The sequence below is a fragment of the Mandrillus leucophaeus genome, unplaced genomic scaffold, assembly GCF_000951045.1.
Source record: "Mandrillus leucophaeus isolate KB7577 unplaced genomic scaffold, Mleu.le_1.0 Scaffold38, whole genome shotgun sequence".
NCBI classification, from domain to species: domain Eukaryota; kingdom Metazoa; phylum Chordata; class Mammalia; order Primates; family Cercopithecidae; genus Mandrillus; species Mandrillus leucophaeus.
The window spans coordinates 1,002,298-1,020,410 of record NW_012104031.1 but is presented as its reverse complement, the minus strand read 5'-3'; the positions used below and the strand labels follow the sequence as shown (position 1 = coordinate 1,020,410).

General features: G+C 42.7%; 1 protein-coding gene across 2 annotated transcripts in view; it reads right to left on the bottom strand.

Annotated features, from left to right (window-relative positions):
* DSTYK (dual serine/threonine and tyrosine protein kinase) overlaps window positions 1–18,113 on the bottom strand; it is a 70,485-nt gene that overhangs the window by 42,897 nt on the left and 9,475 nt on the right. For both annotated transcript variants that reach the window (XM_011990422.1, XM_011990423.1), the window contains exon 2: window positions 1,380–1,768. In XM_011990422.1, coding sequence (XP_011845812.1) covers window positions 1,380–1,768 — 389 coding nt within the window. The remainder of the gene's footprint in view (window positions 1–1,379; window positions 1,769–18,113) is intronic.

The window sequence follows — 18,113 nt, the reverse complement described above, 5'->3', positions numbered from 1 at the left end:
ATATATATATATATATAAGTTTGAAAACCACTGAACTATTGGAAGCTTGAAGGAACTAGACCAAGACTGTATACTACAGAGAGACTGTGTATGGATCAATCAAATACTTGTGAATTGTGAAGAAGTTCATGGGTCAACTGAACATGCCACAGTTAATATACAAAGGTTACTGCCAGAGTTACTATCAGAGCTATTTAAAAACCTTCACATTATCCTAGAGCTGGGAAATGTGAACTCTCAGTTTGAAAACACAGGAAACCACCACTGAAACTGAGCTGAGAGAGAATGGGGGCTTGTTACATAGCCCCCTGTGGCATTTATCAAGATGAAAGAAATATGGACTGTGGAAGGAAATGAGATGACAGTTTTTACTTCTAGAGTGTCACAGGCCATGGCCACAACCAAAGGACTCATTCATTGACTGAGAAACTAAGCTTCTTAGAAGTGGGGTAGTTGAAGTGGTTATAAGAAACAAGGAAAGAAAAAACCACTCTTTCAGGTCCTGCCAAACTAGCCCATCCTTCCTGGCACAGTTAACCAAGGGTCAAACTCTGAGTATGGCTGAATTATTTTATCCCTATCCACTCCTGACCCTGCCATAGTCACATATCCATTTGGTCTAGTTAAATAGCCCAGTCCTAACTATCCAATAGGAAAGGAAACACAGACCAAGAAAGAAATATTTCCTAAGTGATAATATATAAAGTCTTAGACAACATGATATCTTACGAGATGACACAGGATCTGTGCTCTCTTTGGGAGTTTATGAGAGAAACTAAGATACTCTTCAAATAACAAGATCTCCATGTCTCCTTACATTGAGCCAGACCTGTCCTCACATTCCCATGTTCCTTATAAAGTAGGAGAAATTATCTGTCCTCTGTACTACTTAGTAAATTAATGGTTAGGTCTAAGGAAGAACCCACAAAATTCTTCACTTGGTCTCAATTCTAATAAGAACAATACTCATCCATCATCTTATCATTCCTTTTTGAAAGAGGTAACTGGAGACAATTCCAGCAGTATCTTCTGGTTAAGAAATGAGAAAGGATTTCTAACTTTGATTACAATTATTCTGTAAAAGCATGCTGAGATGTAAGTATCACATATTCCTTTCATTTTCATTAGAAACGGAGATAAGGAAGTGGGGAGACAAGCAAACTACTCAGGGCCTTGCAGCATGGTAAGAAGAGGCAGGAATGGGTATTGCTACAGTCTTGTTTGTTTTTCAACTTCCCAGATTATGTTCCTCTGACTCCACTAGCCACTGCTGCTCAGAGTTCAGACTATGTATCATCGAATTACTTTTCTAGAAAGTCAAAATAAAAGGAAAGCTGGTATATACGTATACAATTGGTAGAGAAGTATGAGATTGGTACCTGTAAGAGAGCATGGTGCATCGTTACCTCCAGTTCCGCTAAAACATGAGCAGCATCCTCATTGTTCTCTTGGACCTCCAGATCCTCCTCAGGGATGGTCTCCCAGTTGCCCTGGTGAGCCACCAGCGTGTGCACTAGTTCATACTGTCCAGGGAGCGCCAGGCTCACCCGAGTCTGAGTTCCATAGGTGAAGCGGAGGCGCCGAAGCTTACAGCTCTCCTCACTGCCCAGCTTGGTGGTGGGAAGCACCTGCACCCCCAAAAGCAGGTTCAACAGCTGGCACTTGACATTACAATCCTGGCCGAGGATCAGTATGCAAGGGAGGCAGTCCACAATCTGCTGGAGGTACTTCTCTTCCTTAGGCGGGAAGGAAATGCAGCTCAGTTGGCCTGGTTGGGGAAGGGGAGAGTGGAGGAGGAGAAAGGAGTAGAGAGAGAGGAGTGAGGAAGGGGAGAGAGAGAGACTCACACAGAAATCCCACGAGGATGACAGTGTCCTTGAGGAGCAATTTCTAGGAACCTTGGTTGAAGGACATATCGGGGAAAAACCCCAGTGAGAAAAGGCTCTTCACATACCAAACAGAATTCCCTTCCCTAGCTCATCCCCTAGGAACAAGTTGTTATTTCTACTCAGAAACGTGGGAGTGACCTGATCTTCCCGCCCCGCTCCTTTTTCATTCAGTGGAGGGACAGCCTAAGGAGTTTACAAGGACTCCATCACAAATACCAAGATTATTAAAATAACAAAGCCAGAAAAACTATACTGGTTGGGATGTGAGCCCAAGGAGAAACATACCTGAATGTGTCAAAATTAAACCCTTCCTTCTGACAGAAGACCTAATACTTGAACACAGATTACAGTCATGTGTTGCTTAACAACAGGCATATATTCTGAGAAATGCATCATCAGGCGATTTTGTCACTGTGTGAACATCAGAGTATACTTACACAAACCTAGGTGGTATGGGTACAGCCTACTACACACCTAGGCTATAGGGTGTAGCCTATTGCTCTTAGGCTACAAACGTGTACAGCATGTTACTGTACTGAATACTATAGATAGCTGTAACACAATCTTAAGTATTTGTGTATCTAAACATATCTAAACATAGAAAAGGTGTGCTAAAAATACTGTACCTTTGTTGACCAAGATGCCATCATGTAGCACATAATACAGCACTATAGAGCCCTTTTAAATTTATCTACCATATGCAGTTTTAGCTTATGTTCTTCACTGTGACATATTTTACTACTAAATGTATGAGCTATAAATATATAAAATGTATAAATGTATAAAATGAAATGCTATTCAGGTTTGCATAAGCTCTAGAATCTTTTCCAGTTCATCGCTCTGATAGCTGGTGACAACATCCCAGCTGCCAAGTCATCTGTTTCCTTAAAACACTGGGGTGCTCAATTAACATCAATACCTCCTAATCAAATCACATTCCTTCTGTTTATGGGAGACAAGACCCTAAATAGGACAAAGGGACAAAACTGCCTGTTAGGATAAAATCTAGGCAAATCTAGAAAGAGATGTGATTTATCTCAAAAACATTCTCCATGATGGACATCCCAATTACCCTGATTTGACCATTACCACATTGTTACCCACATATCGAAATACCACATGTATCCTATAAATACCACATGTATCCTATAAATATGTACAATTACTATGTGTCAATTAAAAAATCTGTTTTTCACCAACCTGATGTTTTGTACAAAAAATAATAAAAAATAAAAATCTAAAACAAAAACAAAAACAAAAAAACTTCTTTCAAGGCAACTACTACTAATTTAAATGGATAACTTCCCCAAACACATTCAAATAATGTTCAAGACAGAACAAGCTTCCTAAAGAATGAGAATCGCTGTCTGGGAAAAATAGCCCGAAATTAGTTCACTGAAATTCTCAGTCTGAATTATATCGCTTCCTTATTCCCTCAATATCAGTGTCTGCCTACCTCTCAGATTCAGGCAATTCCCGCATTTGTTCAGAACAGCACAGACACACAGTTCTTAGGCTACAAAAAGGACAATCCTTGAGCCAAACACATCCATCATAATTGAAATTTTGGGTGGCACTAACTGAAACAGTATTTGTTTTAGTCACTTAACCATAAGCTGCATTAAATTATTTGTAGGCCATTTATTTTGTTTGTTGCCGGAATTGAAGCAAGAGAGGCCTGAGTCAATTAAGAGGTGGTTCTACTTCAGAGTGAACCTACCCAGCTACAATTTCAAATCCCTAAGCATCCTTCTCTTCCACAAACAGTAATGCCAAAAGGGTTAAAGAGGTCTGTGTTCACGCAAATCCCTCTATGCATTTCATTAGGGCCCTTCTTTTCATATCTCTCTGTCTATAAGGATATCACCCTGGCCTGCATATATACATCAGCAACACCAGACACTGAAACAAGCCAATCTACTCTCCTGGGAAAGAGATGAGTTCCTTTCAAAAACCAAACAGAGTTAACTAAGTATATAATTCTGTGCAAGGGTATTTACTAAATACAAGAGTGTAACACCAGACAACTAGTCTACTCTTTTGATCTACAACCTAAAAGCAAGAGGACACAGCCAATTGCTTGTGTGGTCATTAACAAGCAGCAGCAAGCCAGTCCTGAGTCCCTTCATACCTTATTCACAACTGCAGAACACTTACCATGCTTTATTCTAATCATCTGTTTATAATCATCAAAAGCAAGAAGAACCATCCTATTTCATCCTCAACACCCAACACAATGCCTGACACATACCAAGGGCTTAATGTTACAGATCTGTTTGTTTTGTCTGAGAATCCATTTAGTGGGGAGAGCTACCTATAGAAAGCTGTAAGCAAACCCACTGAGTACTTTGAAAAGTCCAGTATCATGATGAATAGTTTAAGAGCAACCATCACTCCTAAAAACCTCCTTCATGCGGATAAAGAATAGGACCCTTTGGTCAGGTGCAGTGGCTCACGCCTGTAATCCCAGCAGTTTGAGAGGCGGAGGCGGGCAGATCACCTGAGGTCAGGAGTTCGAAACCAGCCTGGCCAACATGGCGAAACTCTGTCTTTACCAAAAATACAAAAAATTAGCTGGGCATGGTGGTAGTAATCCCAGGTTCTTGGGAGGCTGAGGCAGGAGAATCGCTTGAACCCAGGAAGCGGAGATTGCAGTGAGCCAAGATCGTGCCATTGCACTCCAGCCTGGGCAACAGAGCAAGATTCCATCTCAAAAAAAAAAAAAAAAACAAGAACAGGACCCTTCCATTCATCTTGTGGAATTTAACTACCATAGTCTTAGCTCAAGCAGTGAGAAGTCCAGCTAGAGTGTCTTCACCCTCATCTACACTTCCTAGCTTTCTTCTGTTCCCAGTCCTCCCCAGATTTTCACATAAGTGTCTACATGTGAATGCATACTGACAACCTTTAAATTCTTATAATAAAAATGGTTTCATCACAAAAAGACCAACAAACCTAACTAACCTTTGTTACTGCTACTACCAGGAGAGTGGATAATAGAGAAGAAAACCAACTAAATCACTTTTCAGGACCAGAGGGAGAAAGCATCTGCACCTCTGAGACAAAGTGTCAACTACAGGACAGCCAATGAAACAGGCTGCATCAGCCAAAACCACAGCAGACACACCCCATTATTCATGTGACCCCAATGAACACTCCCCACCTCCATCTTTCCTACAAAAAGTCACCACAAATAAACTTGCTACTGTCAAACCAACCAAAGACCAGTGCAATAGGAAAGGGTGCTGAAGTTGAGCCCAGTACACTGTTAGAAGTCTATGGCAAACATCACTGTCTCTGTTTTCCAACACGTCACTATCCAAGCCCTTTGCTTCTCCCACTAAATCTTTAGCTTTTTCATCCATCTGACATCTCTACCAGATTTGAACAAGGGCTTGGAGAGAAATGAAGTTGAAAGCAGATGGTTTTACTCCTGGATTCTGAGCACACTGCTCAGTGATGTGGAGTGCAATATGGAAGCGGGAACAGCATGAGAATGAAGGCATGCTTTGCCACTCTGACTAGCTCTGTGACCTTGGCAATCCACTCGATCTTTCTGAGCCTTGAAATGCTCATCGGTAAATGCAGGGGGGTGGAGTTGGATTAGATCATCTTTAACATGCTTTCCAGTTCTAAAATGCCAGGTTTTAACTGCTGAAAGAACAATGATGTGAGGGGGATGGGTGGTTGGTCTGGTTGTTTTTATTTTGTTTTAAATTATGTGAATCTATGCAAGCGCCCCTTGGACCACTATAACTGCAGATCAAAAAGTAGACTGAACTAGCCAGGGGCTCTGAGGACCTACAGTGCAGTCTCAGCAGTTCTCTAAAGAAGAGATTAAAAGCTGTAGACTGACAGTAGAAGGGAGGAAGAAAACCTGTTTCAGAGCTGGAGCAGCTGCCTCACTGACAGTTAAAGGACTTCCAAGTTAATCGAGTTTTCTTTTGTAATTAATACAACAGCATCTGCATATGGGCTGCCAGAAGGTAACAGCATGGCTTCTCAGCTGGCGCACATTAACCCTGCCAACTCTGGCTGGGGGAAAATTCATACCAAATCGCCTTAAGTGCAAACCAAGGCTTTTGTTGTTGTTGTTGTTCTTGGTGGTTGTTCTTAAATACAGATTTTGATTTTTTGTTTACTTCTAAACAGAAGTTTCAAGCTAGATGGAAGAGAAGAACAACTAAAGCAGCAACCCATTTTGGTTTTTGTTTTAGATAACATTTATTGAGCCCTTTATATGTATTGATCACTTTATTTGCTTCGTCTCATTTAAAGCTCATAATTCTACCAGACAAAGACTATTAATAACTCCATTTAAAAATGAAGAAATGGGCCAGGAGTGGTGGCTCATGCCTCTAATCCCAGCACTTCGGGAGGCCAACATGGATGGATGGCTTGAGCTCAGAAGTGAGAGACCAGCCTGGACAACAAAGGGAGCAACCCCTGCCGCGCCTTTGTTTCTACTAAAAATTTTTTAAAAATCAGCTACGCATGGTGGTGTGCTAGTCAGGAGGCTGAGGTGTGAAGACTGCTTGACCCGAGGGAGATTGAGGCTGCAGTGACCTGTGATCATGCTGCTGTGTGACTCTCTTGGGTGAGTCACCTGCCTCAAAAAATAATAATAATAAAGATGAGGAAATGGATGCTCAAAAAACCAAACCAGGCTGGGCGCGGTGGCTCACGCCTGTAATCCCAGGACTTTGGGAGGCTGAGGCGGGTGGATCACCTGAGGTCAGGAGTTCGAGACCAGCCTGGCCAACATGGTGAAACCCCATCTCTACTAAAAATACAAAAACTAGCCAAGCATGGTGGCTGATGCCTGTAATCCCAGCTATTCGGGAGGGTGAGGCAGGAGAATTGCTTGAACCTGAGAGGCAGAGGTTGTAGTGAGCCAAGATAGCGCCATTGCACTCCAGTCTGAGTGCCAAGAGCGAAACTCCGTCTCAAAAACAAAAAACAAAAAACAGCTCAGGTTTCCCCATTTCTCTGAGCAGCGAACTGCAGAGATAAGCAGGAACTGTACTTAGATCTCTGGGGGCCAGTAGACAATGCCCCCTACACCACATTGTTTTCCAATCTGGGGTCAAATGCGATTTAGTAACTGTAGGACCTCAATGTAAAGCAGACTGATATAATCCCTACGAAAGTTGTCTCAAACCATGAGGAATAAAGCATATGGAGAAAACCGCAGCATGACCACTGGCTGGTACACACTTTCAAAAAACGTTATTCTACCTGAGATCTCTAAAGCTTCTTTGCTAACAGCAACAGTACACTCTTTTCAGAGAAATTCTTAATGCTCCACTCAACAGTCAGTGTGTATTATTGTTTGGGTGACTACTCTGAAAAGAGACGACAGGAGGGAGGAAATACTCATGACCTGTTTCTGTTGCTAGTGACTCTTTAGGATAGATATTTTATTTAAATTGTTTCTGGGGTAATGGCAATCGATTTGTAGCAATACACTCTCCTTCTTGCCTAATTCCATCCCATCAGGCTCAGAAAACAATACCCCAAAGTATGGTGCTTTGGCATGCTGAGCACTTTGAACTAAAGGAGATTGGAAGGCCTCAGAAGCAAGGTTGCTCTCTGACCTTCTCCTGGCCTCCTGTCTGCCTCCCCTTTTTCTCCCCCTAAGCTACTCATAGAAACCAGAATTCCTTTTCCTCAAGACCACAGAAACTAGAAACCCTGGCCAGGCACAGTGGCTCATGCCTGTAATCCCAACACTTTGGAAGGCCCAGGTGGGTGGATCACTACAAGACCAGCCTGGTCAACATGGTAAAACCCCACCTCTACTAAAAATACAAAAATTAGCCAGGCATGGTGGCATGTGCCTATAGTCCTAACTAGTTGGGAAGCTAAGGCAGGAGAATCGCTTGAACCTGGGAGGTGGAGGCTGCAGTGAGCCGAGATCATGCCACTGCACTCCAGCCTGGGCAACAGAATGAGACTCCATCTCAAAAAAAAAAAAAAAAAAAAAAAGAACTAACTAGAAACCCTCTTCTCTGAAGCAAGCCATAAAACTAGAAAGGTCACTCTCTTGTCCTCTGAAGACCCGCATTCTAGAGAGGTCCTGCCCCATCCCATAACCTGGGGGAAGGAATGCTACATAGAGAGCCCAAGAATGACCTGAGCACACCAGTCTTGGTGGGTTTCTCAGTCTGTTACCATTAGATCATGTCTTACTGTCCAATCACTTTCTATACGGCAGTGAATTCTTCATCAAACCTAAGCATAAAAACAGACAGTTTTCCCTGGGTCCTTGAGACTTCATTTCTAAAGCCTCCTGTGTCACATAAATTTGTTATGCTTTTCTCTTGTTAACCTGTCTTTTGTTAGAGAAGTGTTGACTATGACCCTTAAGATGAGTGAGGAAACCTATCACACCTTTCAGCCACTACCAATCAGTAATACATACTCGTGAAAGGTAACTAAAGGCTCTTAAGGTACAGTCCATGTCCAACGTAGGGAAGGCACTATAAGAGTCGGTGAAATAGAAAATACTTTTGCTTTACTATACTACTGCAGCTCATAAAGTTAACATGGACTGCAGAGTTAATTCAGGTCTTGACAGAGTTATTACTGCAATACTTGTTCCTGGTACTACTCTTTCAGTAGTTTCAAAAATCTTTTTTTTTTAAATAGAGATGGGGTCTCACTATGTTGCCCAGGCTGGTCTCAAACTCCTGAGTTCAAGTGACCCTCCCACCTCACCTTCCCAAAGTGCTAGGATTACAGGCGTGAGCCACCATGCCTGGCCTAAAAAAAAGACAGAGACAGAGCTCAAAAAAAGAAAACTCCAGCTCTGTCACCCAGGCTGGAGTGTAGTGGCATGATCTCAAGTCATAGCAACCTCCACCTCCCTGGTTCAAGAGATTCTCATGCCTCAGCCTCCCAAGTAGCAGGGACTACAGGAAAGTGCCACTAATTTTTTTTTTTTTTTTTTTTTTGGTAGAGACAGGGTTTCACCATGTTGGCCAGGCTGGTCTCAAACTCCTGACCTCAGGTGATCTGCCCACCTCAGCCTCCCAAAGTGCTGAGATTACAGGTGTGAGCCACCATGCCCGGCCAAAAATATCACTTCTAACATTGAACTTTCCATGCTTTTATGGGAAGTCAACTTAAGTCCCCTCTGAAAGTGAATGAAAAACAAAGGATTGGCCGGGCGCAGTGGCTCACAACTGTAATCCCTGCACTTTGGGAGGCCGAGGTGTGCAGATCACGAGATCAGGAGATCGAGACCATCCTGGCTAACACGGTGAAACCCGTCTCCACTAAAAATACAAAAAATTAGCTGGGCGCGGTGGTGGGCGCCTGCAGTCCCAGCTACTCGGGAGGCTGAGGCAGGAGAATGGCTGAACCCGGGAGGCAGAGCTTGCAGTGAGCCGAGATCGCGCCACTGCACCCCAGCCTGGGCGACAGAGTGAGACTCCGCCTCAAAAAAAACAAAAAAAAGAAAGAAAGAAAAACAAAGGATTTTATAGTTAACTGAGCCAACCAGTGACACAAATATGCATTTCCACAAATAGGTAGTGATGTTTTATTTTTTACTATCTGTACCAAAAGTAAAGAACAAATCCTAAATTGAGAAAGTAATCTTATATAGTCTTTCTACTACAGTCAATTCTACCACAAGCTTCGAAGTACTGAACTACAAAATTCCAGGGGCTGAGAGAGAAAAAATTCAGTCCAGAAATATTTATTTATCCTTCCCAAACAAGCTCTCTGACCTTCAGCTAAATTTGAAAGACTGACATAGGAGGTACTCTCATTTAAGGAAAACAGATGCTTAGGTAGTCTGGCTTTCAGAACCTTCAGGACCAAGTAGTACACGCTATTTCATTTGAAGGGGATGGTTATTGAAGATTAGAGATTGAAATGCACTCTAGTAGCCAAAGCTCTTGCTGGAATCAGAAAAGTCAAGTTCGCAGAAGTCTCTCTAAAGTTATTCTATGTCAGGGCCATGTTAAGATCTCTCACAGCTTTTAAGAAGCAGATAGCATTGGCACCTGGGGAGAGGAGACTGCCTCCCTAGAGGCTGATACTCCCTGGGAGCCATGTGAAATGGGAACACACTCAGCAGCATGCTGAAGAAGCTCCTTTCTGGGTGAAACTGCTCCTGAGACTGGTCACACTACAGAGGGAACAGAATCGCAGCTGGCAGTTGAGGCTTTAATGTATGGGACGCAATGGAAGTAGTTCCTTGAAGGAAGTCAACCCCATGCTTCACAGAGGGCTTAGTTTCTGGCATTTGGAAGGCAGTGTATAACAGTTTATAAGCATTAACAATGATCCAAAGGTGGGAATATGTCAAAAGGACACAGGAACCAGCTTGAAGGGAAACTTACTCACCAAAGTGGGGACAATTTATGCATAAAAATAAAAAGTGATAGGAAGATATTACAATCCATTGAAAAAATTCACAAGTCTACACTGATTAAATAAACAAGAGAAAAGGAAAGCTCTTCTTTACAGTAGACTACAACTAATACATATAGAAGCAATGATGGATATAAACATCACCATTGGGCTGGACATGGTCGCTCATGCCTGTAATCCAAGCACTTCGGGAAGCTGAGGCAGGAGGATCGCTTGAGCCTAGGAGTTCAAGACCAACCTGGGCAACATAGTGAGACTCCATCTCTACAAAAAATTTTAAAATTAGCTAAGCACGGTGACATGTGCCTGTAGTCCCAGACACCAGGGAGGCTGAGGCAGGAGGATTGCCTGAGCCCAGGAAATTAAGGCTGCAGTGAGCTATGATCATACCACTGCACCCCATCCAGCCTGGGTAACTGAGCAAGACCTTGCCTGTAAAAAGAAAACAACAACAACAAAAAAAAACCCATCACTGAGACAGGTGGGAGTTATCAGTGAATGCCAGGTCTACTGGAAGGAGGTTTTTTGAGAAACAGGGTATCAATGAAATATAAGAACACCTCTCCACAAACTAATCAACTGCAAAGGAAAAAATGGTAATTCACAAACTAATCAATTGCAAAGGAAAAAATGGTGAATTTTTTTATTTTATTTATTTATTTATTTATTTTTTTGAGATGGAGTTTTGTTCTTGTTGCCCAAGCTGGAGTGCAATGGCATCATCCCAGCTCACTGCAGCCTCCACCTCCCGGGTTCGAGCAATTCTCCTGCCTCAGCCTCTCAAGTAGCAGGGATTACAAGCATGCACCACCATGCCTGGTTAATTTTTTTTGTATTTTTAGTAGAGATGGGGTTTTACCACAGTGGTCAGGCTGGTATTGAACTCCTGACTTCAGGTGATCCACCCACCTCGGTCTCCCAAAGTGCTGGGATTACAGGCATGAGCCACTGTGCCTGGCCCTAAAAATGGTGAATTTAAGGTGGAGAAAACATCTCCAGGGATGAGTTGACATCATATACCCTGTGATGAAAGAAAAAAAAAAAGGAAACATTGTTGGGACAGTTGGCAAAACCTGAACAGGGTCTGTGGACTGGATGGTAGTATTGAACCCAGGTTAATTCCTTGATTTGGTGAGCCGTATGATGATCATAGAAGCATATCCTTGTTTGGGAGGAATGCATACTAAAGTGTTTAGAGGAGATGAGAAAAACTATCTGCATTCAGCTCTCAAAAGTTTCATTAAAAGACTACATCTAATATACATCAGGAAGGAGAGAGACTGGGAGAGAGACTGGGTGATGGAACAAATCCATGAAAACGTTAACAACTAGAAAATTTGCAGGAAGCAGGTATTAGAACTCTTTTATTGTTCTTGCAATACTTACGTATGTTTGAAATTATTTCAAAATAATTTTTTTTAGGATCCAAAGGTATACCTAGTAAAGCGTATCCAGCTCTTGATCTCAGAGGAAAGAGATCAAGAGATAGGATTTTACTTGACAAGAAAAGCCAGCAGGGAAAAAAAAAATACATCAAATACAGCAGTAATAGGATTTGAACAATAACAGTTTCTTCACTATCTCCACTTTTGCCCTGCACATTACCTTCCATCTCATCAATCTTCCTGTGATGTTTACTATTGCTTGCTCAGAGTCTGGAGAGTTCAAGGCACTGATCTAAGTAAGTAGTTTAGAATCAGACTTAGAATCCAAATCCACAAGTCTAAGCAGTATAGACCAACATGATGTTCCAGTATAGGACACTCTGATAAAAGTTACCTGTAACCATCAGGTTCATTAAATAAGAAACCACCCAGGCCAGGTGTGATGGCTCATGCCTGTAATCCCAGCACTTTGGGAGACCGAGGAGGGCGGATCACCTGAGGTTGGGAGTTTGAGACCAGTCTGACCATCATGGAGAAACCTCGTTTCTATTAAAAATACAAAATTAGCTGGGCTTGGTGGCACATGCCTGTAATCCCAGCTACTTGGTAGGCTGAGGCAGGAGAATCGCTTGAACCCGGGAAGTGGAGGCTGCGGTGACCCAAGATCGCGCCGTTGCACTCCAACCTGGGCAACAAGAGCAAAACTCCATCTCAAAAAAAAAGAAAAGAAACCACCAGGGGAAGCCTGACTTTGACTTTGCACTGCCTGTAGTGACCCCTTATGTTTACTTAGTGGTAGAGACTATATCGCCACTATACACTAACTACTTTTATCCTATACCAACAAACCACTTTTCAAAGTTGAAGCAGCAAAACTTTTCCAATTATCTCCATGGGACAGAACCAGAAGAGCATGTCAGTTGTTCAATCAGGAGAAAGTGAAAGAGGTTCCCTCAGTGGGGTTCTTATATACTAAAACTTAAGAATGACTTTTCTTCTACTAGCTGTATTTCCCCACATTCCTCCTTGCACCTCGATATTGCCATAATATTAAACGCTGAGGCTAGAGTATATCATAAGGAATATTTCTAAAACGTAAACTCCATACTGGTTTACTCACTGTCCCTCTCAATTGAATAGAAAGAGCTTTTATTTAAACTAGTCTTGTAACCTAGCTGCATTTGTGATAGGGCCTTAGTCTTTGCTCTGGCAAGTTTGATTTGATTTAAAAAAAAAAAAAAAAAAAGCCTGGGAAATTGTCTCTCCATTAAATAGACTAGAAAAGATTTAAAAAAAGATCTAAACTGGCCAGGCACGGTGGCTCAAGCCTGTAATCCCAGCACTTTTGGAGGCCGAGGGGGGCGGATCACGAGGTCAGGAGATCGAAACCATCCTGGCTAACACAATGAAACCCCGTCTCTACTAAAAATATTTTAAAAATTAGCCAGGCGTGGTGGCAGGTGCCTGTAGTCCCAGCTACTTGGGAGGCTGAGGCAGGAGAATGGCGCGAACCCAGGAGACAGAGGTTGTGGTGAGCCAAGATCACGCCATTGCACTCCTGCCTGGGCGACAGAGCGAGACTCCATCTCAAAAAAAAAAAAAAAAAAAGATCTAAACTGAAATTTGTCTGGCATAAATAAGGCACTAAAGCTTTTTTTTTTTTTTTTTGAGATAGAGTCTCGCTCTGTCACCAGGTTGGAGTGCAGTGGCGTGATCTCGGCTCACCGCAATCTCTGCCTCCCGGTTTCAAGCGATTCTTCTGCCTCAGTCTCCCGGGCACTAAAGCTCTTAATCTGATGAAACTAAAATTAGATACTTTGGGGATGAAAGTAATTTTTTAAAAGAAGTGGAATTAAAAAAAAATCAAAGGCTTTTATAAACATATAACCTAGACATAATTCTTTGGGACAACTGACAAGTGAAAAGCAAAACAATCCTCAAGTTCTACTCCCACCATCCTGAGCCCAGAGCACACCACCCCAGGGAACGGAAGCGTGTTGTAATAAAGCCCAACTGGAAAGAAAGTGGTGGTCAAAAGGTTCCCACAGCCACGTGGCACACAGCTGGGGAATACATCCAAGCTGTTCACACTGCCTAGAGAAGAAAACAGAAAAACGCACTGCCTTTGACAGGCACTTCAACCAGAATCCGCAGGGGATACTGATGAGTCTCCATGCTCTGACCAACTTGCCCTTCAAGAGTTTTGGTTTGGACTTTGGAGGAACATTACGCATAAGGGAACTTTCTCAGAGAGTCTCATTTATAGCTCAAAGCAAGGAGACACATATCTTAAGCATTTCTACATCTGTTCTCCTCTGGTCACGTAAGTGTCAAGTTCCAGGTTTCATAGGTTGGCAAAGAACTGAATCAACCTTCAAACCTGGGAATGGCCTATACTGAGACTGGACATCCTCCCAGGGTACTCCAGTCAGAGCTCTGAGAGTTGAAATAGAAAAGTTGCACCCCCACATGAACTCACCCTCTATAGTCTTATTATGAATGACACTACTCAGATTCCCTGCACCATGTAGGAAGCAAACCCCATCATCCCTAGAGGCTATTTTCCTGTAAGAAGGAGCAAAGTAACCTTAGGTCTTAAAATCATAACCAAAAAAACCACATCCACCCACACCTCGTACTTTTCCTACTGGCTTGTCTGTAACTTCTAAGACAGACAGAAATGAAAGAAGCTCTAACAGTAATCTTCATAAATGCATTCTGCATTTGAACCATATAAACAAGATGATATAATCTTTCCATCAAAGAGAAAATAGGCTGATTTTCCTCTACTATCAGAAAGTGGGCAGAACATTTCAACTCTTATTCTTTTTTTTTAACGAGACAAGAGTCTCGCTATGTCACCCAGGCTGGAGTGCGGTGGCCCGATCTCGGCTCGTTGCAACCTTCGCCTCCTGGGTTCAAGAGATCCTCCTGCCTCAGCCTCCCAAGTAGCTGGGATTACAGTCACCCGCCACCATGCCCGGATAATTTTTTATATTTTTAGTAGAGACAGGGTTTCATCATGTTAGCCAGGTTGGTTTTGAACTCCTGACCTCGGGTGATCCACCCACCTCGGCCTCCCAAAGTGCTGGGATTATAGGCATGAGCTACCGCACCCAGCCAATTTTTTGTATTTTTAGTAGAGATTGGGTTTCACCATGGCCAGACTGGTCTTGAACTCCTGACCTCAGGTGATCCGCCCACCTCGGCCTCCCAAAGTGCTGGGATTACAGGTATGAGCCACTGCGTCCAGCCTCAACTCCTATTCTTATCAATGCCATTTAATCTTACAACTTTCCATATGCCCTACACTTCTACCCACTCAAAGACAAAATGGTTAAGTAGATAACCAATTTGTAGAAAATCCTCTGGGAGGGACATGATGAAACACTAATCTTTCTTTCCTTCATAACATCAATTGGAATTAATAATCTCAGTTAGTCAGATAGAGTGGTTCACCAATGTGTGACCTGTGCCTAGTACAGAGTCAGGCATTAAATAAAGATTTGCTGAGTGAATGAATATTAACAATTTACTTGCCATATCATGGTGAAGCTCAGATCTACTGGCATTGCATGCAAGTCATTCTTTGGAACATGAAAATAATTCTTTGGGATACTGGCATAGAATGCAACTGCACCTACTATTTGATAGCACAACAGGGCGACTATAGTCAATAATAACTTAATTTTTTTTTTTTTTTTTTTTGGAGACAGAGTTTCACTTTTGTTGCCCAGGCTGGAGTGCAATGGTGTGATCTCCGCTCACTGCGACCTCCACCTCCCAGGTTCAAGTGATTTTCCAGCCTCAGCCTCCTGAGTAACTAGTATTGCAGGTGTGTGCCACCACACCCGCCTAGTTTTGTATTTTTAGTAGAGACGGGGTTTCACCATGTTGGTTAGGCTGGTCTTGAACACCTGACCTCATGTTATTCACCCGCCTCACCCTCCCAAAGTGCTGGGATTATAGGCATGAGCCACCACGCCAGCCCAGTTGTCTATTTTTAAATAACTTAAAGAAAGTAATTAGAGTGTTTGTAACTCAAAGAATAAATGCTTAAGGGGATGGGTACCCCATTCTCCATGATGTGTTTATTCCACATTGCATGCCTGTATCAAAACATCTCAGGTGTCCCATAAATACAGAAACCTACTATGTACCCACAAAATTAAAAGCAAAATTTTTTTAATAAAAAAAAGAATGCAACTGCAGCCTAACTAGTCACCTATCAAATGCTGAGTTACCTATCATTGTTCTTTTTTAGGGGCCCAGAGGGTAAAATATGTATGAATTTACAAAAATTCTTATGTTCTATGGGGCCAAAAAATGCCCTTCCAAAGAAGGAATTAAATTGCATTTAATTTCAAAACATCATTCCAATATCCACCAGCTGTGGAAATAATTTAACAGATACTTATTTGCCCATTATGTACAAAGCACTATGGTAGGCACTACGGGGGGTACAAAATGAGTAAAACATACTCTTTACCCTTAGGGGTACACAATCTTGTCAGCAGACTAATACAAACATATTCACAGCTAATTATACAAAAGAAAAGGCCGGGGGCGGTGGCTCACACCTGTAATGCCAGCACTTTGGGAGGCCAAGATGGGAGGATCACCCGAGATCAGGAATTCGAGACCAGCCTGACCAACATGGTGAAACCCTGTCTTTACTAAAAATACAAAATTAGCTGGGCATGGTGGTGCATGCCTGCAATCCCAGCTACTCAGGAAGGCTGAAGCAGGAGAATCGCTTGAACCCGGGAGGCAGAGGTTGCAGTGAGCCAAGATTGCGCCATTGCACTCCAGCCTGGGCAACAATAACGAAACTCAGGAAGGGGAGGGGAGAGGGGATGGGGGGAAAGGGAGAGGGGAAGGGGAGAACGGAAGGGGAGAGGATAGAGGAAAGAGGGGAGAGGGTAGAGGAGAGAGGGGAGAGGGGGAAGGGAAGGGGCCTCTTCCCCTACATGGCCTGAGGTAAGCTGTGAAAATGGTTCACTATTCACTTGACCCAGAGAACCCCACAAAATCATGCAAATCAAGAGGTTCAAATCTTCGTGTTCACTTCAAGAATACTAGTGACACTTAGGCCGGGCGCGGTGGCTCACGCCTGTAATCCCAGCACTTTGGGAGGCTGGATCACAAGACGGGCGGATCACAAGGTCAGGAGATCGAGACCATCTTGGCTAACACGGTGAAACCCCGTCTCTACTAAAAATACAAAAAAATTTGCCAGGCGTAGTGGCGGGCGCCTGTAGCCCCAGCTACTCGGAGGCTGCAGGAGAACGGCATGAACCCGGAAGGCGGAACTTGCAGTGAGCCAAGATCGCACCACTGCACTCCAGCCTGGGCAACTAAGCGAGACTCCGTCTCAAAAAGAAAAAAAGAAGAATACTCGTGACACTTCTCAGGCCATCAAGGGTACGCGTATATGAAAAGTCACGAAGTATCTGAAAGACATCACTTTACAGAAACAGCGTGTACCATTCCAACATTACAATGGTGGAGCTGGTTGGTTTGCCCAGGCCAAGCAGTGGGGCTGGACAAAAGGTCAGTGGCCCAAAAAGCTTGCTGAATTTTTGCTGCACATGCTTAAAAATGCAGACAGTAATGCTGAACTGAAGGGTTTAGATGTAGATTCTCTGGTCATTCAGCATATATCCAAGTGAAAAAAGCACCTAAGATGCACCACTGCACCTACAGAGCTCATGGTCGGATTAACCCATACATGTGCTCTCTCTGCCACATTGAGATGATCCTTACAGAAAAGGAACAGATTGTTCCTAAACCAGAAGAGGAGGTTGCCCAGAAGAAAAAGTTATCCCAGAAGAAACTGAAGAAACAAAAACTTATGACACAGGAGTAAATTTAGCATTAAAATAAATGCAATTAAATTTTTTTTTTTTAAAAAAAAAGGAAAGAAAAGAAAGTAAATAAAAGCATGATCTGTATGAGCAGAGCCTATATTAACTGACTAACAGGTATAAGGTAAAATTCATATTCCCCTTTATTTCCATAACTTTTTTTAGGTTTTATTCTGAAAGGATTGTTTTTGAGAAGTGCATTTATTGGAGAAAGATTCCCTGTTCTCTTAACCTAGTAAAACAGGGAACAGAAGCATGGAGAAAGAAAAGGAGAAAGTAGACAGAGCAAAACAAAATATAAAACCCAGATTGGATTTTTATTTAAATCCACGCCTTCTTTAAAAACTACTTGCAAGGCTGAAGAACTAACTATACTGAAATCAGTAATGACTTTTAAGACTAAACATATTGCAAATTATAATAAGCTTAAAGGCAATATTTTCTCTTTTAAAAGCAGGCAGGCTGGGCATGGGAGCTCATGCCTATAATCCTAGCACTTTGGGAGGCCAAGGTGGCCAGATCACTTGAGGCCAGGAGCTCAAGATCAGCCTGGTCAAAACAGTGAAACCCTGTCTCTACCAAAAAAA